At 39.6% G+C, this 24,659-nt stretch overlaps 4 protein-coding genes across 4 annotated transcripts; all 4 read right to left on the bottom strand.

Annotated features, from left to right (window-relative positions):
* Positions 1 to 924: 924 nt before the first annotated feature.
* On the bottom strand, positions 925 to 2,691 carry LOC137874932 (uncharacterized). The gene is made up of 5 exons (XM_068713908.1): positions 2,584 to 2,691; positions 1,758 to 2,453; positions 1,288 to 1,416; positions 1,165 to 1,205; positions 925 to 1,046 (listed from the first exon to the last, which is right to left on the bottom strand). The coding sequence occupies exons 1-5, from the start codon at positions 2,675 to 2,677 to the stop codon at positions 927 to 929; spliced, it is 1,080 nt and encodes a 359-aa protein (XP_068570009.1). The 5' UTR covers positions 2,678 to 2,691; the 3' UTR covers positions 925 to 926.
* Positions 2,692 to 4,756: 2,065 nt separating this feature from the next.
* Positions 4,757 to 6,899, bottom strand: LOC137874931 (uncharacterized). Its single transcript, XM_068713907.1, has 5 exons — positions 6,839 to 6,899; positions 6,007 to 6,714; positions 5,790 to 5,915; positions 5,443 to 5,480; positions 4,757 to 5,009 (listed from the first exon to the last, which is right to left on the bottom strand). The coding sequence occupies exons 1-5, from the start codon at positions 6,891 to 6,893 to the stop codon at positions 4,893 to 4,895; spliced, it is 1,044 nt and encodes a 347-aa protein (XP_068570008.1). The 5' UTR covers positions 6,894 to 6,899; the 3' UTR covers positions 4,757 to 4,892.
* A 3,551-nt stretch (positions 6,900 to 10,450) lies between these two features.
* LOC137874930 (uncharacterized) lies at positions 10,451 to 12,086 on the bottom strand. The gene is made up of 5 exons (XM_068713906.1): positions 12,009 to 12,086; positions 11,197 to 11,895; positions 10,947 to 11,078; positions 10,831 to 10,865; positions 10,451 to 10,697 (listed from the first exon to the last, which is right to left on the bottom strand). The coding sequence occupies exons 1-5, from the start codon at positions 12,049 to 12,051 to the stop codon at positions 10,575 to 10,577; spliced, it is 1,032 nt and encodes a 343-aa protein (XP_068570007.1). The 5' UTR covers positions 12,052 to 12,086; the 3' UTR covers positions 10,451 to 10,574.
* Positions 12,087 to 17,610: 5,524 nt separating this feature from the next.
* On the bottom strand, positions 17,611 to 19,806 carry LOC137874929 (immunoglobulin superfamily member 2-like). Its single transcript, XM_068713905.1, has 6 exons — positions 19,715 to 19,806; positions 19,273 to 19,596; positions 18,840 to 19,181; positions 18,632 to 18,763; positions 18,303 to 18,343; positions 17,611 to 18,187 (listed from the first exon to the last, which is right to left on the bottom strand). Exons 1-6 carry the CDS (start codon positions 19,755 to 19,757, stop codon positions 18,059 to 18,061), a joined length of 1,011 nt encoding a protein of 336 aa, XP_068570006.1. The 5' UTR covers positions 19,758 to 19,806; the 3' UTR covers positions 17,611 to 18,058.
* Positions 19,807 to 24,659: the final 4,853 nt, after the last annotated feature.

The following is a 24,659-nucleotide window of genomic DNA, read 5'->3' as shown; positions in this document are numbered from 1 at the left end:
GCTTCCCACCCGCATTCACTTCCATGTGTGTTTATTGGCACACACTTGCAGGTAGAGCTCTTGCAGATTTAAACCAAATGCCTGCAGCAGTCTCTACAGTGCAGTGATTGCCTGATTGTGATCTTATTGCTGAATAGTACTGGAGTGCGACATGATTGGATTAAAGGGTTGGTCATGAATTACAGAAAATGAACATTCACAGTAATATTTGGTGGAAAACAATGGATTTTAGAAAAACATTAAGACACAAAATAGTTTAAAGAAAAGAAAACTAAGTTACAATGTGAAGACATTTTGCTTAAAATACAAGTAAAGATTATAAAAAAAGGCTTTTTTTGTGACAATAACTTCCACCTCAGTATATATTAGGTTCTACAGTCCGAACAAAAATGGCAAACTGTATTTCTCCTTTCATCCTTGATAATGGCAGCATAGAACAGATCCTCTCCCTCCATTCTTACCTTTCACAATAAAAGCCCTGGATATATAATATTCACAGCAGAGAATTTCTCATTTTCATGTTTATTTGTTATACGCCCCTTTTATATTAAGGCCTAATGACATACAGTATTTCTCAGATCAGAGGAGTGTCGAAAAATATGTCGCCGATATCTGTGATGCTTTTACAAACATATGTACACATGGTCAACGGTTAAGGTTTTGCTCATCTCGTGAGAGACCGATACAACAAGTATAGTGATAGTGGAAATATGGCACAGCTGAACTGACATTGCACAGTTGGTGAAGTAGATTACTGCAACCCAAGGCTTTACCTCCAAAAACTGTGTCTGTTTTAACAAGTATCTACATCACTTCTCATGTTAAACAAAAATGACATTTTACAAAGATATATATATATATATATATATATATATATATATATATATATATATATATATATATATATAAATGAATCATGTCCAGCTCTACAGCCTTACACTGGAGTACACACATGCAGTCTTGGTGTTGTCTCTCTGTCTTCTTGATCCGTTGGCCCTGTGATCCCTCAAAGCAGCATAATGGAGGTTGTCTGCATCTTGGTTACCCTGGTAACACATTTTCTTTATTTATTTTTATGAATCACAATGAAGTAGAAAGAAGACATGAATTGATGCGATGTTAAATGTCAGAATTGAACAGTTATTTTGAATAGATAATAGTCACCTCTGCATTTGTTGCGGTAAAAGCTGAAACTCTTTGAGACTCTGTTGTGAAACAGAAAAAGCTTTTTATTTCAAATCCATCTTCAATGAAGACGAGCTGTTGGATGAACACATTCGTAGTTACCTGTGCATTGGCAGCTGTTTCTCTTGCTCATCTTGTACACTGAGAAAGCCAGTAAAACAACCAGGATGGTGGTGAACGCCAAAGCTGCACTCAGGAAATACACAAGAGAGTCCGGAGAGTCCACCTTTTCTACAGAGAGCCAGACATCAAGAGACATTACAAACCTTTCAGTAGAGATAGATTGATAAATCGGCCGATAGGTTATTGCATATTTATCAGTATCGGTGTATATGTCTTCAGATGCCAAACTACATTGAGAAATTGAGAAATGGTGTCTCCCTTTCAGAATTGGTCCACCAGAGAGCACTGACAAGTTCACTTTGTCACGTTCAGTAAAAACTCAAATCAAAGTTATACGTATCAAAAGTGTGTCGTGGCTCTGTTTGACTCCTTGGTGTTTTCATTTGCCTTTGTATAAAAATGTAATAATCGTAATAATTTCTTCTGTGCTAGAATTTTACATCACTTACTCACTAAGTTGGTCTCGTCTCCAAACAGTATGTGTCCACACGAAGCAACAGCACAGTAGTCGGTCCCAGCATGAGACAGATTCAGGCTCTTCATCGGCAGGTTGTAAACACAGGTGTGTGTTTGTGTGTCTGGTTTCCTCTCACACTGATCATTCCTGCCTCCATCAGTGTAAATGAGTCCTGGATGAGATTCTTCAGAGTCTTTGAACCAGTAAACACTGTGTTGTCCATCACAGGTCCCAGTTTGAACTGTACAGTTCAGAGTCACAGAGCCTCCTGGCTGGATGGCCTCAGAAGGTGATTGGTGGACCAAAGCTGGGAGGTTCAAACCTGAACCTTTTACATTGAGAGTAATGCCCTCGCAAAATTCAAACTTGTATTTATATAAATACATGCAGAAGTAAGTAGCAGAGTCTGAGATGCGCAACTCTGAGATTGTCAAGTGATTGTTCTTGTTATTAGTTTCCAGTGTGAAGCGTGGATTGTTTTTAAATTCATCACTAAAACTACTATTTGTAGCATATTTATAGAAGCTGGAGATGATCCTTGGTTTCTTTCCCAGAGTTTGCTTGTACCAGAAAAACATAGCTAAGACGTCGACATCTTTGAAACACCGTAATGTCACGCTGTCACCAACATTAGCTGATACAAAACCACTCTCTTGACGCACAGACAATTTGTCAGCAATTGTCAGAGCTGAATAGAAAAGACACCAAAAAGAGTACAATTAATGCCATTATAGAAGTTTTATAATTATTTTAAATTATAGCGTCAATGAATATATATTCATGAGGATACTAATACAGCCACATAATTTCCAACTTACCTATCCTCCACAAGCAAAGACAAATTAGAAACAAAACAAAGTTCAGAGATGTCATCGTGATCAAAATGTCTTCATGAATGTGGAGAACCTCCATACGTTCTCTACTCTTAGAGAGAGGACGGCGTTTGATTGGCTAACAAGAAGTGACACTGAATATCCTATTTTGGAAACAGTGAACACATGTTCAGTGCCCCCTCCATTGCAAATTCAATTGGTTCTACTGTAGAGTCAAGACACATGGTGAGAGGTACTAGAATCACATAATGATTTCTCACCCTCATGTGTATAATCACTAAGAAGAGAAATAACTTGGTTACAAGGAGTGTGCAGAGAAGTAATGTTCAACCAGAGTTTTCTTGTCCACAGATCAGTCGCTTTCATCAGCCGACGTCAGCAGCACAAAGAGCTCTAACGGGTTATGGGTATTTAGAGAGTGCTTTGAGAACCAAGAGACAAAGACACAAAATGTTTTTTCAGGCATTTCCTCTGAGATTATTGTTGAAAAGTGAAAAGTAATAAAGTAAAAGATTTGGTAGTTCAAACATTTGAAGAAGTACTGACTCCCACTGATGATATTGTGTGAATGTCATTTAGTCTATTACACCCAGATAAACACATCTTAACAATTGATGAAAAGCTTGATGCAAGTGTGAATATTTCCTTTATCCACTAAAAAAATATTTTGGTATAACTAGATCTTTGTAAGGATATATTACTTGTCATACCCGGTGAAGTCCACACTTTTATTTGTTTAAAATATTTGTCATAAATATAATATAATGTAATTTGGTCATAAATTGAACCATTGAGCAAAACATAATTTTAAAAAGCGACCCGATGATGCTGTTTAAGGAACGGTTAAGGAACCATCAAAGTGATTACAATTCATCCTGTGGGGAATATGAATGGGAGCGCCAAATGTTATGTCTATCCATCCAATAGCATTTCGCTCACAACCACAAATGCGAACCTGATGGCGGTAGACAAAGAGACCGGGGATAACCAAAGTTAGCACAGTAGGAGTCAGCTTCTGGGGACAATGAATGTCTGCACCAAATGTTGTGCCAATTCATCCAGTAGCTGTTGAGCCATTTCACCGGATAAGTGAATCTTTGACCTTTTTGTTTTTGATCACTTCTATCAAGAAATAAGTGATTTCTATTTGAGGACATGATGAGCAGTTTACTCCTACAGCAAAGTGTCACTCCCTTAGCCAGTCGACACTGAATGATACAGATAAAAACACTGTCATGATTGACAGCGTCTATGTTATTGATACAGAGTTGTAATGTGTAGATAGTTATTATTTGATCAAACCTCAGTCAAGCCTTTTGACTCTGATTTATTTATTGATACAATCTACTAAAAGTTGTCTGGGCATTAGAGTTGTACTGTGAGGCTGCTGTGCATGAAAGCACTGCAGAGACTTCCTGTCTGAAACCCCAAAGACAAAGAGACAGAAGTATATTGAGAGATAATCTTTGACTGCCGACCACACAGAGGCTGAATGAAGATCCTTACACCTCTGGGTTTGTCTGTATTAGGTCTTGTTTCCACCCTGCGATGAGAGGGCCGGCACTGCTGATCCTGAGCATGCAGCCGTGAACAGAAAAAGTCCCATCCGTATCATTCATGCCTGATGTTTGCAGAGGCTTGCTGATTTCAGAATGTATATTATGTTAAAAGCACTTAAAATATGATCATGTTACCTGCATTTTTGTTGATGAGACGTTTATATTTTATTTTATTTTTGTAACCTAAGACAGGCCAATAATATATAGATTTAGTTTATCTGCTCCCGTGCACACCCTCCAGCACTTTCTCTCTTGCACTCATGATTGTAAAGAAATGTCCACGTCTACCTAAACTCGAGACCAAATGGACAAATGCTTCTTTTTATCTGGTGAAGAGGGAAACACTGGGTGAGAGAGAACTCACACCTGAACAAGAAAAAACAACAAAGATAAACCTCATTTTCAACAAGCATGTGCTGCCCAATGACTCCAGCTCATCTTCCTGTGTGCCCCCTGTACCAGTGGCAAGGATTAAATGAAGGAAATGAGACATAGACAAAGCGTCTCCCAACATTAGGGGGCATTAAACAGACGGGTGTGGCCAGTTTCTGTCATGTACACACTTTCAATAATGAAGCACAACCTGTTGAGCTCTTGAAAGCACTTGTTTTATTAGTTTACTGCAAGGAAAGGATCTGACAGCAATGCTCCTATTTCAGAATAATGGACCTTGTATAGCTTGATAGACACATTCCTCTTGAACAATTAGGTAGACATGAAATATTCCCAGCTCTATCACCTTACACTAGAGTACACACATTCCAATTGTGTGTCGTCCCTCTGTCTTGTTGATCTGTTGACCTTTTGTCCCCTTAAAGCGGCGTAATGGATGTTGTCTGAATCTTGGTAATCCTGGTCATAAAATATATTTAAACTTTTCAATATATCAATATCAATACACATCACTTATCTAATACACACACACACACACACACACACACACACACACACACACACACACACACACACACACACATGTAAACACACTAACAGCAACACTTATATAATGCAATGACACATTTCCAAAACGTTCTGGTTTGTACACACAGTGGAAATTCATGCGGCAGAACCTAGATCCAAAGATTCACCGTTTTTTAAAAGTCCAGGTTATGAGTGGGTAAGTTCAGGTAGTGGAAAAGACCAAACAGCTACAGAATGTATTTCAGAAGTATTGTACTAAATAGCATTCATTTACATAGGTGTAGCCCCCCCATACGTTGTTGTTGTTATATATCTGTCGTATATATTTATATTTATAGCGGTGAAATACTTGAAAAGTACTCACCACTGCATTTGGAGTCAAGGCAGCTGAAGATCTTGAGTCTGGCAAAGAAAAAAAATACCATATTGATTTTATGAGTAATACCTATCGACACAAATGAATCAATAAAGACCCAAACTAAAACCAATTCATACTGTAACACCAGCACCATCTAACAGCGTAAAGTCTCCATCAATCATCTCACAGCCTCAATAATTAATATTTATGTTGACTCTCCCTCAAACTGATGACTGAAAATCTGAAGTTGTACTTGATATTTGCAACGGACAAACCATAAATATATCCTCATGGTATGTAGTCGTAATCAGCATGGGGGAATCAATGAAAAATCCAAATGACAGTTAGCCTACCTGTACATTGGCAGCGGTTTCTGTTGTTCAGTGTAAATGCTGCGTACGCCAGTAAAACAACCAGGATGGTGGTGAACGCCAAAGCTCCACTTAAGAAATACACCAAGACAAAAGAGTGGACTTCATCTGCAGATCAAAATGATAGGAAACGTTTCCGAGCTGTAGAACATCGAGGAGGTAGTAATGACAACTACGATGTGTATGAAATGTTACTTACGCTCTAAGTCTGACTTTTTCTCGTCTCCAGTCAACAGTATGTGTCCACACGAGGCAACAGCACAGTAGTCAGTCCCAGCATGAGACGGATTCAGGCTCTTCATCGGCAGGTTGTAGACACAGGTGTGTGTTTGTGTGTCTGGTTTCCTCTCACACTGATCAGTCCTGCCTCCATCAGTGTAAATGAGTCCTGGATGAGATTCTTCAGAGTCTTTGAACCAGTAAACACTGTGTTGTCCATCACAGGTCCCAGTGTCAACTGTACAGTTCAGAGTCACAGAGCCTCCTGGTTGGATGGTCTCAGATGGTGGCTGATGGACCAAAGTTGGGACGTTCAAACCTGAACCCTTTACACTGACAGTAGCGCCCTCTACGAACTCAAAATCGTATGAATAGCAACCTGTACAGTAGTAAGTAGCTGAGTCTGAAATGTGTAAATCGGAGATTGTCAAGTGATTTTTACTGTTTCCTGTGTCGAGTGTGAAACGTGGATCGTTCTTGAATTTGTTACGAAAGGTGCCACTTTTTTCATGTTTATAGAATGTAGACACCAACTTCGGTTTCTGTCCCAGAGTTTGCTTGTACCAGTAAAAGATCACTGCAATGCCTTCATAGGAACATCGCAAAGTCACGCTGTCGCCAACATCTGCCGAATAAAAACCACTGTCTTGACGCACATATATGGAGGATTCCACATTGGTCATCTGAGCTGAACAGAAGAGAGATCCAGAAAGAGCACATTTAATTCAATAATATAAGTTTATCACAATGCCTGCATGCAACATTTGTAATCATATAAAATATAGAAGTATGCAAATACATTTACAACAGACCTGTTGTTCCCAGGAACAGATAAGTCAGGTACAAAGCAAACCTCAAAGATGTCATCGTGTTCACAAGTCCAAGTTGAATGAATGCATCTCAATACGTTCTCCACTCTTCAGAGAGAAGACGCTGTTTGATTGGCCAATAACAAGTAACGCCTAATCCTGATTTGGAAACAACGAACACATGTTCAGGGCTGCCTCCATTGCATTAAGAGAGATCTACGAGCTCAAACAGGTCTTTAGAGAGATGCCCCATTTGTCTGATTTCTATCATTCTGTATATGCGATCAGGGATTTGGGCAATTGCATGTATTTTATTGTGAAACTTACTAGTTACTAGTTGATGTTCTGTAAGGGTTTTATTGAAAATAACTCATTAAGATACTTTCAGGTTATGCATCCATAAGTGAACTTCAGTTCACTTATGTCTTTTTTTTTTTTTTAAACCATCAGTGTTTTAAACCATCAGTGTTAAAAAAAGCACCAGCGTTTGTGATGACACAGTGTTGTGTCTATAATATCTTTAATATCCAACATTCTATGTGTGGCACAACAGGAGGTTGGAACGTTTGTTCAAAGGTTAACCGCAAGAGGGAATAAGACGTTGGTCCGTTGCCTTAACCTGCACGAAAATTCACAATAATTCCCATTATTACCACTTCACAGGCTTTAACTGTGACATGTCACAACATAAGACTGCATTCAGAATTTTACAGTAAAACAAAGTAATTCCACAGGAGCATACTGCTAAATCACTCTAATATAAGGGCATAACTACTTTAAGGTCTAAATACACACCTGTTATTTTACAGCAATTTACTGTGAAAATGATTCAGTAACTTATTATGAAAGTAATACCTCTAGTAGCCAGTAATTTACTACAAATGTAGAGTAAAATATTTTACAGTGGTATGTCCGTATTACATTAGTCATTTGAATAATATATTTTTTGTTGAGGTTACTACATGTGGCTAATTTTGCTGGTAACAGTAAGTAAGTAAGTAAGTAACAGTAAGTTCACTGCAACACCAGCTCCTTCCAAAAACACACACTTCATGGCCACTGCTTTGTTGATACGTCAGTAAATAGAATGCCTGTGTGTTAGCACAACTGTCTATCCATTGGAAATACCAGGCAGACTTTGATTAATCATAATAGGAAATGTGTTATATAGCATCAGTAAATGTTTACACATTAATATGTAAGTTAATTGAAAAGGTCTGGGCATTGGAGTTGTACTGTGTTGCTGCTGTGCATGAAAACCCAGCACACTTCCTGTTTGAAACCTCAAAGACAAAGAGAGCAGAGGGTCCTCGAGAAGTATGCGACCAAATGTATTGTGAGATCGTCTTTGACGACCACACCGACGCTAAAAAAAGATTCTCACATCTCTGGGTGTCTGGTGTGCAATCGGCACATTTACTGTCAACAACAAAGAATAACGTTGACATAAAAACACTCGGGGGTGTAACTCACACATTAGTTTGTGTCGCATGCAAAGCGAACTTTAGAAATGACATGTTGTCTTGTTGTAGCCTTGCTGTGAGAGGGCCGACTGTGATGTTTCCGAACACATTAACACAACTTGAAGGAGTCGGACACGCTTTATGTTTGTAATACCGTAGTCTAAATAACATCTGTGGTCTGAAGGAGGAAACATTATACACAGCGGCACTTATGTCTTTAGCATTAGATACTTATTTTTACAATAATTTGCCAAGCATGCGAGCTCTCTTGTCTCTCTCTCTCTCTCTCTCTCTCTCTCTCTCTCTCTCTCTCTCTCTCTCTCTCTCCTCTCTACTCTCTACTCTCTACTCTCTCTGGTAGCTAAGCTCACAGTCCCCACAGACGATCGGTTATTTGTGGTTGTGTGTTTGTGCATTGTTGGGTACAAGTAAAGCGAGAGTGGAAAAATGACATCTAGATCAGATCAAAGAGACCATACTTGACCGTACAGGAACGTGTTTAATTGTCACTTTGCAAGGTCAATCTTTACATGATACGGAGGGGAAATCTGACAGAGTAATGACACATATCCAGCTCTGCTGCCTTACACTGGAGTACACACGTCCACTCAGGTGGCATCTCTCTGTCTTGTTGATCTATTGGCCTTGTTCCGTCTTAACGCAGAATAAAGGAGGTTGTCTGTGTCTTGGCAACCCTGGGAATAAGACATGAAATAGTGAATTGCCATAATGGTTAATGTCTCATGACTGATATAGAAAAGTATCAGCATCACTTCTATCTGTCCGGTCTAATTCACTATAAAATTCACTACTGTGTCAGAGAGGTGTCCTGTTGGGGCATTTGCATTTCAAGGAGTGGACAAAATAACACACTTTGCAGGAAATAAAGAGACAAAATGTATTTACAAAATCTACAACTTACCCATTCTTCCTAAGAGCAGACATAACTCAGTTCTCTCATTTAAATTGCCGGGTTGACTTGAAAGATTCTCTATATGTTCTTTACTGCGTTTGATTGGTCAGTCTTGGCAAGAAAGGGGTGAGCAGAGGGGTCTGGTTTGCAATCTGTAACCACACCGCTAGATCCCATCAAATCCTACACACTGTCCCTTTAAGATAACGCCGTCAAAGACAGGTTGTGGTTGGAATGTGTTGTGAAGAGGAGGGACTTAGAGTGTAGATACCCCTCCTCTTCACCTTGCTCACATTACTGTTTGACCATTTAGTTTCTTATTGACTATAGAAGACACAAGTTAGCCACATGTGTTAACTCCCTGGCACTATGTTAATAAATACACACATGCATACTGATCACAGAGTGTTTTCATTTATCAGTTATAAAAGACACATTTTAGCAAAAATGCTAAGTTTGATCTTATTGGGTCACATGCAACTCAACATTGACCTCTGACCTCCTGATAGTAGTATGTTTATAATATCTTTTGTTTAGACGTTTCTTAGCGCTGGTATAGATGAAATTACAAGTATGATATGTAGTGCAATATGTGATGATAGTTTCTGTTAATTGTAGTTTCAGAAAAATGTGGTTCTTTAGTCTTTTTATACCAGTGGATGAATGATTCTGTTCATTCTTGGTGCACTTTATCAAACAAGTTGTTGAAAAGAAGTTGTGTACATGAAATTTACTGAAAATGGAAAAATATATATCTTCTGTTTTAGGGAAGTGAAATTCACTCAAACATCACTTTGATTGAATTTAAAGCTTCACTGAGACCAGTCTTTGCATGAGCTAAGACTGATCTGGACTGTTGGGAGTTGTAGGTATGTAAACATTTTTAGTTTTTCTTATGCACAGCATCTGAGACACGATGCTTGTTTTTTTTTACAAAGTTCTGTAAGATGTGCATGACTCTGTGGCCGGTAAGCTATGGCCCGGTCTTCCTGTGTTCATGCTCTGCTAGGACTCGTGTTTCCACCAATGGAAACTTATACTGTAGTTCCCACCACCTTCACCACAGGTGTGAAGGGTGAATGGTGAGAACCGGCTGTAGATTGAAAAGTGCAACATACGTATCTGTCAAAAGAAGATATTAATAGATCGAAGGGGATTTTCATGAGCATGCTCTGTCTGTGTTTGTGTCCAGTATTAAACTTTATGTACGGAGAAAGATCCATGTGACCGTGGCACACATTGCATAAAAAAAACTTTTATTTTCTTTCAACATTATTTTAAATTGTACATTTAGTCACTCAAAGTGTTGCTGTCTTGCAAGTGATTGACAGGACAGAGAGGTAATTTGCTGCAAAGTCGAACTTCACTGTTTTCTGCTCTTTACTCTTGAGTATACACAAACTTCTTCCACGTTGTCCTGGTGACGGTGTCGTTCACTTGTTCTGTTCAGACTCAGCGCAGCATAAAAGATGTCTGCATCTTGTTTCTGGTAATGACAAAATAACAAATGATGTGAAACATATAGTACTAGAAGAAAACATGAAATATCTGTTATTAAAATTGTATGCAGTGATTCTATAGCTTTGAATACATTTTTATCATACAGTAGTTCAACCTACCACGACGTCAGAAGCTGCAGGATGAGAAACAGCTCCTAAAAAATCAAGACACAAATCATCAAGTCGGATCAATGCAGAAAAAAAAAAGTTGAATACATTTATTCTAAAAGTTTTACCTTTGCAGACAGAGCAAGACTTTTTTTTCAACTTGTACAAGGCGAAAGCCAAGACGAGCAGCATGGCAATGAAAACTGCCAATGCTGCACTCAGGCAATACACCTGGAGAAGAGGGACTTTGGTAGAACCTCCTAACATGCGGTGAAAAGAAAACATGTCATATCCTTTTGATATATTTATATGGATGGATATACAATAAATATGGTTAATATAGGATGGAACAAACAATCATCAGTTTTTATCGCCTACCTACAATCTCCACTTTTGTTCCACTGCCAAGCACAATCTCACCACAGGAGGCCAGAGCACAGTAGTACCTTCCTGCATCAGTGGAGCTCACCGACTTCAAAGCAAGGTTTAAAATGCATTCTTTCTTGTGAGGCTCGTCGTCGGGGAGATATTCACACTTGTCCGCATGGCGATAAATGATCGCAGGTTGAGCAGCACGATGTCTGAACCAGTAGAGGCTCTGCTCCCCCTCACATGCTCCAGCATGCACTGTACAGCTCAAATTAACAGAGTCTCCCGACCGAAGCTGCTGCAAAGCCGGCTGATGGACGACAGTGCGGATGTTGGACGGTGATGCTTTGACGTGTAGGAAAGCTCCCTGTCCAAATTCAATTGTGTTGAATTCTAAACTCCCACAGAAATATGTTGCTGAATCCGACAGGTGAAGATCCTCGATTACGAGGTGGTTGGTACCTTCATCACCTTGTGCTGAGACTCGAAACCTCTCTTTATACGCAGGGTAGATGGACGCCTCTGTGTTTCGCATCCCAGTTGATATAATGAAAGGTTTGCCTCCCAATTTTTGCTGGTACCAAGAGAGGAAAGTAACAGCATTATCCTGAAAAAAGCACTTTAAAGTCACATTCTGCCCAACGTTAGCTGTTATGACCCCACTGTCCTGAATTATACGTGAGGTCTCGTCATCAGCTGGCACCTGACCTGCATAGGAAAAATGCATAAGATTATATTATCTCTGCCTTTAAAACCTCATCTCTCTCTCTATATTATATTCATGCATATGGAAACAGGGAAAAAGGGTTTAAAATACTCACAGATTTGACTGAGAAGCACAAGACAAACGCAAAGTGGCATCATCCCTGAAGCTCTGCTGTTTGTAGCCTGTGTGTTGACGGACGCAGCCAACCCTTATACGGACGGAGGCTGTTTGTGATTGGCTAAGCTGACTGGTTTGGTTTAGAGTCCTGCTAGTTGTCCCTTTGCAAGAGATGAGTCTGTTCAGGTGACCAGAGGTGTAATTTAGGTTGATTGAGTCTCTTTGGTCACATCAGTGTTGGAGGACAGAAGTTGTAACATGTTTGTGTGCCATGAAAAGGACCTTTTTTTTTAATAGAGGCATTGTGCACGTCAGTGTTTGTTCTCCACAATATACACAGTGCTTAGAGGGGATTATTTTCCATTTGGTAGATTCAGATGTGCTTATATGATTACAGGTAGGATTATTTGTGGAAGTGTATGTTTGGGCATGTGTGAGGTTAGGTGGGTTCAAAGGGAGTGTGTGGGAGAGGTGATTCAACACATTTTCCTTTACTGCTACGTACATTTTGATAACCTATAGCTCCCTTCGTGCCAGTGATGTGGACTTTGTTCCAATGTTTAGAGGAAACCACATATGAAGACTGACCACAATGTTGCACAGAGTCATTGTTGTTTTTCTGTCCTCTTTTGTGTTTCTAGTCGTGAATTGCATCTGATTCAGTGTTGCTTTACTGCTCTCTACTGTACTATTTTTAACTTGTTCTCAGGAGGAAAAAGGTTGAGAACGAAGGGAAGAGATAGCATCTCAAAGCTCTCATTTAAACTTATTGTATCATGTGTAAAATATACAAATAGCACACCTTGAGTTAATATGCTTCCCATTAGCTTCTGCCCCACATGGGACATACCTCAACCTTAGTATCTTAAAGTGAAATTTGAATTCTCCTTATATTTTGTGTGTGGAAATATATACAAAAAATTACACTGCAGCTTAGTTAGCATCCACCACCAGTGTTGAGGGCTGGCATTTGTAGGAGACATGATTGTTGATGTAAAATATTTCTTCATCTTTTCCACTACACACACATAACCCTATACCGTAGTGATTTAGTAGTTGGGAGCAACCATTGTGCTGTAAAGTTTGTATTGCACTCAAAAAATGGAAGCTAGCTAGCCTAGCTTCCTACCGGTAGCAGTGGTTGCACCCATAGATGTATAAAGAGAGCTGGATACAGCGTTGGAGGCGGGGCCTTGTTCATTCCTATTCCTATGGAAGTTGCTCAGTGGCGTATGAATCCAAAAAAGTTTGACTTCCCAGTTCAAATGTACCCAGATCTTCATGCCGATCTTCTGCATCTATGGGCCCATAGAGAAGGTGCACTAGCATTTCCTTTAGCTCCGCCTCCCAGCCCTTGGTCCAGCCCAACCTCCGGTTCTGACGAGTGAAGCCAATGCGGAAGTGTCTTCAACTTGCATTCACTCTACTGGCCAGCAGGGGGCGACTCCTCCGGTTACAAAAAGAAGTCTGACTGTATGGACGTCTATGAGAAAATAACTCTACTTCTCACTTTATTTATTCCCTAAGTAAACATTGTAAACATGAGTTTATGGTCTCAATCGATAGTGTCAAGTCTTCGTCAACACAGCATGATGTTCATTTAGTACATTATCGTCCCTTTTAGAGTAAAATAGACCATAAAGCGAAGTATGCTTTAGGGCGGGCGTACTGTGATTGACTGGTCACTACCAGAGCCAAATGGGGCGTCTCTACGTCACTCCTCCGTATTCCAAATATGGTAACTTCTGTTCACTGGTCGCAAAAAGCCAAGATGGTGATGACTGTATTCTAAGATGGCGTCGGCCAAATCGCCAAACTCAAGGCATCAAAGCGGTTCTTGGGTTCATTCACATGAACAGAGGAAGGAAGATAGCAATTAATGCATTTTACAACTTTTACGACCTACTGATTTAAATAAGCTCCATTTAAGGATTTGCCCTAGGATGTTCCAATGTGAGTCGTGGAAGAGTGTTTTTTTGGCTCCAGGACATGATCAGTGCTGTGTTCATCTTACACTTAAGAAAAGAGTGGGGCTAGCTAGCATTAGCTGTTTCTTTTTCATGTGGTTTTCACAATTGACCAGACTCTCAAAACTCACAGTAACGAGTACAGTATAGTCCTAGTGCAATAATTGGACAATTTCACATTCTATGGTGGCTTAAACTAACAACACATCACTGATATGAGTGCCTTGAGGTGTGGACGGTGACAGAGTTAACATTACATTATATTTTGCTTGTCACATTACACGCTGAGGTAAGTGATTTTACTACTGTTAGGTGAGATAAAGTGATGAATAAGATTGGAAAAATATATATCTTAATGATTTATCATGCCTACTACAAACCACATACAAACGTTTGTAAGCATTTCCTGGAGCATACCATCTTAGACTGACAGATGTGTTGTCAGTCTGTTGGTTTCAGTGTGGTGCAATCGATTTGCAATTCTCAGAAAAGCGCATGAAATATAACCCACCATAGTGAAAATAAAGCTACTCACGCAGTAGACTTTACCAAGCAGAGGCAGGCTACTGCGTCTGATCTAAATAAGTCGTTTGATGTTTGTTGTCTGTGCATGCTTTAACAAAGCTGAGGTGAAAGCTTCACGGTTGTTGACACAGTAGAGATGAGTCACTACTGACCAACACTCCTCTCCCTTCAACCTGAAGCTACTTCCTGAGTCGTGCAAAATGACAGAATAAGACGGCCCGACTGTCGCTGTTTCTCAAACGAGTCAAAGCTCCTTTTTTTTGAGAATGTGAGTCAGACCATGTGGCAAACAATGAGAAGAGGAAGCAGCCCTGCACGTTAAAAGCCTTGCATGTTGAGCACTTGGCCACTTGTCAAACTCTTTTGTCTTTGATGTCTTTTCAATGTCATTTGAAGCTTGTTTTTGAGCCAAACTTCCCTAAAGCGTGTGTATGAACGTGTGAGAACCCTTTTTGCTCAGGTCATCTGCTGAAGAGACAAGCTTTTTTTATTTTTCAGTCCAGCTAAACTTTGCAACGTTTCTTTGACTGATGACAGTAGCGTGTCTTTTGACCTTCTTGTAGGACAGGAAGCCTGCAGTGTCTCGTTCCACAGCACACAGGGCCACACAGACCTGCTGCGAGAAAGGCTGCAAATATCTAGAAAGCTGTCATTTGGAGCTGATTTGCCAAAGGACAGTTGAAATGATTAATATAGAACATTTGGAAATAAAAAATTAAATCTCATAATGGATTTACCAACTTTACACATATGTTTTATCATTACTAGACTGTCCCACATTCAAACCACGAGTGATTTCAAATTCATGTCAATTTGAGGGCCGGAGAGAAGTTACATGGAGTGATTACTACATTACTCTCATCTCACTTCAATAGTTATCACTCTTCAAACACAACTGAAAGAGCATGTTGATAGTGGGTTTGCACCACGTGGACACTGCCATGTTGCCCTGTGTCAACAGGATACGGTACATTTTATAATTGAGGTTTTCTGCATCTATTTGTTTGTCATAATAGTTGAAAATAGGTCAGAACACCACATTGAGCAGCAGATACATGGTTTTTTTTCCCCCACTGAGCTTTTGGCAGACATAAAGCAGGTCAGTTCAGGTCTGATAGAAAGTACTTCCTCTGCTCTTCTGCACTGTTAAACACAAAGAACAAATATGATCTTTTTTGTGGCATTTTCCTATTTACAACTTTAAAGTTTCCTTTTACACTTACCCAAAGATATACAGAAACATTAAGGCAACTTTTAGAATAACATGCGGTTGCAGAGAAGAGAAGGTAAAGCTCGGCCCCCAATGGCCTTGTCTCCTCCTCCCTCACAGTTAATGTACTGCATCCATGCATTTTTGTTTGTTTGTATAAAGTGTGACTTTATGTGTTCTATTTGTGGATTTTCACCTGTTAATTCACATGCAAGTTTATAACTATATGCATGAGATGGAGAATTGAAAGAGCATAGGCGTTATTGTGAAGCGACTGGGACAAACAAAGAGCGTCACAAATAAGACCACAAAGACATCCTGTCAAGAGGGGAGGGCGGGGGGGAGAGGAGGGCGACAAAACCACTGGGGCTGAACTTGATGTAAGCGAGCTTGACCAGAGTGGGAACTCAGAGAGTTTTTTTCTTTTCTCAAGCTTTTCACAATACTCTGTTGACTGCAGGACTTGTAAAGATATCACTGGCTTAATGAGTGTATGAGGGGATCAAGTTAAAAGTTGAACAAAACACCAAAGCATTATTACATTTCTCAACTTGATCTATATATATATATATATATATATATATATATATATATATATATATATATGTATATGTACAGTATGTGTGTATATATAGATATATATATATATATATATGTATATGTACAGTATGTGTGTATATATATATGTGTGTGTGTGTGTGTGTGTGTGTGTATATGTATATATATATATATATATGTGTGTGTGTATATGTATATATGTGTATATATATGTGTATATATATGTATATATATATATATATATATATATATATATATATATATATATATATATATATATATATACGTAGTTAAGATGAAGAAAAGCTGACCTACTTATTGGGTAAAGCTGAAATTCTGCAATTTCTAAATAAATGTATATTTAGACTCAAACCATGAAACTGAGCATTTCTGATTACTTTAATGACATGGCATGGTGTTGTCATGGTACTGACGGTGCTCAGGCATATTTACTCTCTGTTAGTCGACCACAACAACACCGCCAAATACATCACTCTGTGGGTGGAACAAACAGGACACGCCTAACAAGTGTCTTTGAGATGTTCTCATGCACTGTCTCTGTGGTGTGTTCACTTTAAGTAACGTATCTTTCCAACCTGGTGGTCACCGCAACTGTAACTGTTGCGGTGATGAGTTAAAAGCAAAATGTGTTGATCATTTTGAAAAGGTAAAACGGTATAAGCATCACGATGTAGCACTTATGTGAGGGTAGATTGACTGCTGCTCTCTACCGACTGCAAGCTTAACTGCACCCAACCAACTGAGTAGAAGCAAGGCCTGATGCTGAATTTAAAGCGGCACTCAGTTTACTCGTCAAGCAGAGAGCTACTAGGATAATGTCCTCTGAAAGAAGATAGCTAACAGGTCCTAGCAGCTCTCTTCTTGGACCTAACTCTCTTCTTTCAGGGGACATTATCCTAGGATACTGCAAGAAGAGAGCTAATGTCTTTTGAAAGAAGACAGCTACTAGGATAATGTCTTCTGACAAACCAGCTCCTGCAATGTCAGCAGAATTGCATTATGTGAAATGTAGAATCCAGTGTTTATTAGCTTAACCCACACTAGGGACTACAAGTCTGTTTCATTTGACACATCTATCTCTTATGAGTACCCTGACTTCATTGAAGTTCAATACGAAATAGTTAAACTACCCCTTTAGCCACGGTCAGAGATGTAGAAGAGGGTAAAACCACCTAAAGTCACGGTAGCCCACCTGTTACATACACACAGAGTGATCAAAGCAGGAAGATTTACAGTAAACGCATGCAGGGCACATGAGGACAGAGGACTTTGTTGGAATGAAAAAAAATGAATGCATTTATTAATGCTCAGCAGTTGGAGGTCATTGCAAAGCAAACATCATTGATTTCAAGTGTAAGATGTAGAAACCACTGCCTTATAAGAAGAAACAATATGTTATTTATTGCTATTTTTGTTATACAAATAGGAGGGTTGGGGCTACGTTTCCACCACGATGATGTAGCTAGTGACGCCGTTATCAGCGGTAACAGCCTCATGAGTACAGTGCAGAGCGGCGATTAGCTAGCCAGTGAGGCATGCTGTCATACACTAACATGCACTAGAACGCACGCAGGCCTGGACCGGCTATGTAAGCAAAGCACAGAGAAGCTCAAATTACAACATAGAGAGAGAGAGAGACTTCATTTTGTGCTCAGGTAGACATTACGCCAGTACTAATGGCATGAATTTCAAATTAAGCAACTTTTAATAAAATGTTATAATAAGAATTGAAATTACAGGAGTTGGTGGGAGGTGTAGAAGGTGTGGTCACTTCAGGTCTGACAGTCTAACTCCAGCGTAAATGGTCTCCTCCTCTGGGTTCCCCTGTCTCCTGCTCTTGCCGTGCCTCTTCTTGAAGTCCAGTGCTACGTACTGCGGAGCATCAGATTCCTCATTCTGAAGGAAATAATAGAGCTAAGTTACTATTAATAACTGATGCTAAACCTATTTAGAAATGCGTCTTTATACAAAATATAAATACGGCTCATGTCGGGAAGATTTTTTAGCTTACCTGACTGTCAGCTTCTGGGACACTCAAGTGGGGTTGCAACTCTGTAGTAACGAAACAATATCAGATTTTTTTGTCATTACCTTTAGTCATTCAAGGACCAGTTTATGATTAAAAAAAAAAAATCTGTGGATTTTCTAGAGTACCCTTGACATTATTGGTGGAAAATACAAATTAGATGTACTTTTCAAATGACGTCTCAGAGACAGATACCTCAAAATAAAACCCAAACTGGTTTAGAATTGTGTGTGAATCAATCCTTCCTTGTATCCCCATTAAAACAACAGATAGAAAGACTGACTTCTTCTCTAGTAAATATGAATTAGTAGTACCACAAGAATGGAGATATTTCCTCCTGGACATTTTGCAGAGGATGCCGATTAGGATGACGTTCAAGACACCAGACACGAGCAGAGCTGCGACCGAGCATTTCATCAAGAGAGGAAAAATGTCACCCTGTTGCTCTGAGAAAAGAAAAAGCAATGTAGACGAGCAAAAACCAAAGTGGCTTTAATATTTTGTTCTCTAAACTTTGCTCACCTCCAACCTCCAGTCTTGTTCCGTTCCCAAACAGTATCTCTGCACATGAAGCCACGGCACAGTAGTACGTCCCAGCATCAGACCGGCTCACATTTGTCTTCGATAAGCTGTGCACACAGCTCTGTGCAGGAGGCTGCAGGCTCTGTACACACTGACCGCTGATGTGCCTGTGGATGTACATAATACCCAAGTGGGAGTTTCTTGAATCCTCCTTTTTGAACCAGTACACACTGTGTTCTGTGTCACTGGTTCCAGTGTGCACGGTGCAGTTCAGAGTCACAGAGCCTCCTGCCTTCACAGAGTCAGACGCCGGCTGCAGGAGGAAAGACCTGCGGCTGGAGTCTGGTGAAATACACGTGTATAGAAAGAGTTATTAAATGGAAAATCAAATGGGAAAGAGAGTTTTGTGTGTCCAAAATCAAAATCAAAATACCTTTCAAAACCAAAAACGTGCCATTTTCAAATTCAGTGACTGCAACACTGGTATGTCCGCAGTAGTACATAGCTGAATCTGAGTCCTGGACGTTAGAAATGTTCAGCTGGTAGAACCCTGCATCAGTGTGAACTGAAAAGCGTTTGTTGTCTTTAAACTGGTTGTAGAAGATGTTGCTGTTTGGTAAATGTTTGTAGAACGAGGCTATTATCTGAGGTTGCTCCCCTGCAACCTGCTTGTACCAACACAGATTGTTGGCACTGGAGACATAGAAACACGGTAAAGTCACGTTGTGTCCGGGCTTAGCGTAGAGCAGAGCGCCATCTGAAACACAGAAAGATCGAAATCAATGACCAGTGAATGCAGTACATCACTTTAGACATTCAAAAAGTTTCAAAAATCTAATTTTCAGACACGGAAAATATTGTTCGCAGTGACTTACAAGCTCCAAAGACAGGAACCAAGAGCGCATAAAACTTGAACATCTCCAGCGTTCAGACCGTAACAGTGTGTAGGCGGTATGAGTAAAGGGGTTGAGGACGACAGCTACGCTGTCAGTGGAAAAATGGCTGTACGTGACCCAGGTTACGTACATTTTGTGGGTGTCAGCGCTCCTACTAAAGGAAGTGCGAAGCTGTGATTTTCCGACAGCTATTGTAATTGGTCCGTTGACCCTAGCTAGCCCCAGATCTTTCTAGAACACCCTCAGCGGTTTATTTATTTGAAATTTGTCACACATTTTGTGGTTTGGATGTCTTTGTGCGAGACTTGAGTGCACCAATAGTCTTCCTACTTTTGTGCATGCGAATTACAGAATGAGATGTCAACTATTATTGACTTTTTTTTCTTCTCTTAGACGAGGCGGGGCAAGTTCATCTGAATAGCACCTTTTCAACAATCCAATACATGAGACTGAAAAAGGGCCTTAAGAAAACACATAGGCAGTATAACAAGAAACATATGAATTGGATTTTAACAAAGTAAGATTAGGATAAGATAAGTTAAAATAATAAGCTAAAATAGAATAGATTCAAAAAGATAATACAAATTAGAAAGCAGTTATAGTGAGGGCCAAGGTGTGAATAAGTGGCAAACAAGCGTTTTGTCAAATAAGATGATCTCTCTGAGTTTGTGCCAGATTAAATGAAGCTGCTCCGTATTTAGTGAATGTTGCAGGAAAGTTTAGAGGACAGTAGGCAGACCTGTACCAGATGATCTGACAGTTCATAACAGAGCAGCAGATCAAAAAATGCATTTTTGGCCCTAAACTATTTGGTGCTTTAAGCAACAACAAGACGTTCTTTAAACTCTGTAATTTGACACAAAGGAAGCCACTGTAAAGACGTGTGTAAACTACAATGGTCAAGTCTACTAAGGATAGATGGGTGGAGAAGTTTTTGTAAATCCCACTGAGACACCGCAGGGGTTTTACACAGTATTATAGCCCCTTTTTCACTACATTTTAACAAACGATGTCATTCTCTGCCGTGATGCCTTTATTTAAGTAATTTAAGTTTTGAAGTTTTATCCAAAGACTCTAAATCAATATGTGCTGCCTTCTGCTGTATTAGGTAACTGCCTTGAAAAGTGGGTCAGTGGTAGGTGTGTTGTTATTGACAGTAATGAGTAACGACGATTGCAGGTCTAATCTTACACAGCAGGCTGCTGAACCTTCTGGGATATTTTCTGACTTGGATGGATGTATTGATTACTTTGAATTTGTTTCATATTTGCGAAGGAAAGGAGAGTGAATTTTACTCTATATTGTTTTGCTCTATATTGCCAAAAGCAAACAGTTTGGTGGTTGGTGACTGAATTGCAAGAAAATTACGCAATTCCCATCGTTACAAAAACAACAGGGGAAGGTTTGTCCTGTCGCTGCCTAAGTAGCTATGTACAGCCATGTTTTCTCTTTCTCTCATTCTCTCGCTCTCTCTCTCTTACGCTCACTCACACACTCACACACATACACAAACACACATGCACACATACATACATACATACATACAGTTGTGGTCAAAAGTTTACATACACTTGTAGAGAACATAATGTCATGGCTCTCTTGAGTTTCCCCGTTATTTCTACAACTTTTTTTCTCTGATGGAGTGATTGGAACAGATACTTCTTTGTCACAAAAAACATTCATGAAGTTTGGTTCTTTCATGACTTTATTATGGGTTAACAGAAAAAGTGATCAAATCTGCTGGGTCAAAAATATACATACAGCAGTGCTAATATTTGGTTACATGTCTCTTGGCCATTTTCACTTCAATTAGGCGCTTTTGGTAGCCATCCACAAGCTTCTGGCAAGCTTCTCGTTGAATCTTTGACCACTCCTCTTGACAGAATTGGTGCAGTTCAGTTAAATTTGATGGCTTTCTGACATGGACTTGTTTCTTCAGCATTGTCCACATGTTCTCAATGGGATTTTAAGTCAGGACTTTGGGAAGGCCATTTTAAAACCCTAATTCTAGCCTGATTTAGCCATTCCATTACCACTTTTGATGTGTGTTTGGGGTCATTGTCCTGTTGGAACACCCAACTGCGCCCAAGACCCAACCTTCGGGCTGATGATTTTAGGTTATCTTGAAGAATTTGAAGGTAATCCTCCTTCTTCATTATCCCATTTCCTCTCTGTAAAGCACCAGTTCCATTGGCAGCAAAACAGCATAATACTACCACCACCGTGCTTGACGGTAGGCATGGTGTTCTTGGGGTTAAAGGCCTCACCTTTTCTCCTCCAAACATATTGCTGGGCATTATTGCCAAACAGCTCGATTTTTGTTTCGTCTGACCACAGAACTTTCCTCCAGAAGGTCTTATCTTTGTCCATGTGATCAGCAGCAAACTTCAGTCGAGCCTTAAGGTGCCGCTTTTGGAGCAAGGGCTTCCTTCTTGCACGGCAGCCTCTCAGTCCATGGAGATGCAAAACACGCTTGACTGTGGACACTGACACCTGTGTTCCAGCAGCTTCTAATTCTTGGCAGATCTGCTTTTTGGTGGTTCTCGGTTGACTCTTCACCCTCCTGACCAATTTTCTCTCAGCAGCAGGTGATAGCTTGCGTTTTCTTCCTGATCGTGGCAGTGACAAAACAGTGCCATGCACTTTATACTTACAAACAATTGTTTGCACTGTTGCTCTTGGGACCTGCAGCTGCTTTGAAATAGCTCCAAGTGACTTTCCTGACTTGTTCAAGTCAATGATTTGCTTTTTCAGATCCATGCTGAGCTCCTTTGACTTTCCCATTGTAGCGTTTGTGGGCGTTTGTATCCAATGAGCCCTATTTAAATGGTCTCAGAGAAGTCACCAGCTGTAGTCACTCATAATCACTCACAAGAAGTTAAGAGGCCATGCTATGAAGCTCATTTCATTGACACAACTTTCTAAGTCACCAAAATTGCTAATTCATGTTGCTGTATGTATATTTTTGACCCAGCAGATTTTGTCACTTTTTCTGTTAACCCATAATAAAGTCATGAAAGAACCAAACTTCATGAATATTTTTTGTGACAAAGAAGTATCTGTTCCAATCACTCTATCAGAGAAAAATCAGAGTTGTAGAAATAACTGGAAACTCAAGAGAGCCATGACATTACGTTCTTTACAAGTGTATGTAAACTTTTGACCACAACTGTACATACATACACACACACACATACACACACACACACACACACACACACACACACACACACACACACACACACACATACATACATACATACATACACAAAGCAGTGAGACAAAAAGCAGAAGTAAGTGCTTGACACTTTATCCTTTGCTTAATCACCATCTTTCATCACGACAATTTAAAGAATCTCATTTAAAAACAAAACACAATTTGTATTATGTCACAAAAAAAACACAGAATAAGAGAGAGAAAAAGAGGTGTATCATCAAAATGCAGCAAATATAGGGCAGCTTTGATGGCACCACAGAGAGCCAGCAGGTGTCAGTGTAGCCCAGAACACAACACTATATCAAACCTGAGGGTTGTATTTGCTCTGTGCTGACACACCACAGGCATGTACATCCTCATATTGTGTAAAGGAGCAAAATATGAACCCATATCTCTCCTGGTGCTTAGAGGAGTGAAGCACCTCCATAAATCATAAATAAACCTTGCACTTAAAAAATACAAAGTATAAGTGTGTTTTTGTTGTTGTTACAATTACCAAGACACAAAAACTGATACTTGTGGCACAGTTATTGAAAGCGCTAACTGCAGCCTAGTTACTAGTTACTAGTGATTTAGCAGAACTTGTCGCATTTACCAATCTTCTCATATTTTGAATTTTCCCCTAGGTAAGAACACAGTAAACGCCTCGTGCAGACCTTTGGTGGCAGTCATGTGCAATTAGTACGCTGTTATCCAAAGTATTTCACCAGTGGATTGTATATTTCATTATTTTGAAGCAATTTTAAGTTTGAAAACTCAAATAAAATACACCTCAGAATTATGTTGACATTATCCTGTTTGACTTTGCAATTCTAATTATAGGCCAATTCTAAATGTATTAATACAGCCTAACGATATCAACATCCATTTAGATTGTCTATTGATGCTATTATATAACGCTTGTATACAAAATAGCAATATGAACATCTGAATGTCATGTACATATAAACTCTTTGTAATAGCAATATTAACAAGATTATCGTCAATAGTTAGTTAAGCTTTATGCAATCAGAATGTCTCAGACCAGACGGCACTCATCACACAACAAGGAACGTGTCTTCAGTTTGGTTTGCAGTCCACTCCGGTAGTGAGCTGCATATAGTGCCAGAAACCAGTCCTCCCTCAGTTAAGATTTGGTATGAAGAACTTTTAAGGCTCAACTACCCTGAGATGTGCTGGTTGTTCACTTTGACCTGGACTAGAAAACCTCCGCCTTTATAAATACATCAGTGATGACTATCCATCCTTTTCATGTAACTGTGGTGAGCGCAATAGTTGTCTTGAGTGGCGAATTGAATAACACTGTGGTGGAAATAGTTTAAAAGGATATCTCCATAATCCAGAGAGGGTAGTACAGTGGATTGTATGAATAACATCAGTTCTGAGAAAAGCATTCCACCAAATTGAACAATCATCGTGTTCCTGCATTCGCACAGACACTGCTTAGCTTCATGTCTTTGAGATAAAGTTATGCACTTAAGAGAAAAGCTGTATTTCTAAAAAATTAAGCTGTAGGTTATTCCCCAAGCACCCAAATAGTCTTTCCAATTTATAATGAATTCAAGATGGGAGTAAGTGATGTTAACTCTATCTATTTACTAGCTATTAGGATGATGCGAAAGGGTGATGCTGCGGGAAAACCAGAAAATAGGGCCTATTTAACAGGCTTCATAGTTATGTTACAGAGGGCTTTTATTGCAATCGTTT

The sequence above is a fragment of the Cebidichthys violaceus genome, unplaced genomic scaffold, assembly GCF_023349555.1.
Source record: "Cebidichthys violaceus isolate CVI_PGR_0920_01 unplaced genomic scaffold, fCebVio1.0.p SCAF_19, whole genome shotgun sequence".
In the NCBI taxonomy this organism is placed as follows: Eukaryota; Metazoa; Chordata; class Actinopteri; order Perciformes; family Stichaeidae; genus Cebidichthys; species Cebidichthys violaceus.
The sequence above is the reverse complement of the archived record's forward strand: the minus strand, read 5'-3'. Positions and strand labels throughout refer to the sequence as shown.

Coding starts and splice junctions, on each gene's coding strand:
- LOC137874930 (XM_068713906.1), bottom strand. CDS start 12,051: ATGATGCCACTTTGCGTTTGTCTTGTGCTTCTCAGTCAAATCT. Junction 11,079..11,196: donor AACAAAAGTGGAGATTGTAG/GTAGGCGATAAA, acceptor ACCGCATGTTAG/GAGGTTCTACCAAAGTCCCT. Junction 10,698..10,830: donor CTGCAGCTTCTGACGTCGTG/GTAGGTTGAACT, acceptor TGTCATTACCAG/AAACAAGATGCAGACATCTT.
- LOC137874931 (XM_068713907.1), bottom strand. CDS start 6,893: ATGACATCTTTGAGGTTTGCTTTGTACCTGACTTATCTGTTCCTGGGA. Junction 6,715..6,838: donor TCTGTTCCTGGGAACAACAG/GTCTGTTGTAAA, acceptor TCTTCTGTTCAG/CTCAGATGACCAATGTGGAA. Junction 5,010..5,442: donor CCTTGACTCCAAATGCAGTG/GTGAGTACTTTT, acceptor TTTTATGACCAG/GATTACCAAGATTCAGACAA.
- LOC137874932 (XM_068713908.1), bottom strand. CDS start 2,677: ATGGAGGTTCTCCACATTCATGAAGACATTTTGATCACGATGACATCT. Junction 2,454..2,583: donor TCTTTGCTTGTGGAGGATAG/GTAAGTTGGAAA, acceptor TTTTCTATTCAG/CTCTGACAATTGCTGACAAA. Junction 1,047..1,164: donor TTACCGCAACAAATGCAGAG/GTGACTATTATC, acceptor ATGTGTTACCAG/GGTAACCAAGATGCAGACAA.
- LOC137874929 (XM_068713905.1), bottom strand. CDS start 19,757: ATGTTCAAGTTTTATGCGCTCTTGGTTCCTGTCTTTGGAGCTT. Junction 19,182..19,272: donor CACGTTTTTGGTTTTGAAAG/GTATTTTGATTT, acceptor GTATTTCACCAG/ACTCCAGCCGCAGGTCTTTC. Junction 18,188..18,302: donor TCCCAGAAGCTGACAGTCAG/GTAAGCTAAAAA, acceptor TATTTCCTTCAG/AATGAGGAATCTGATGCTCC.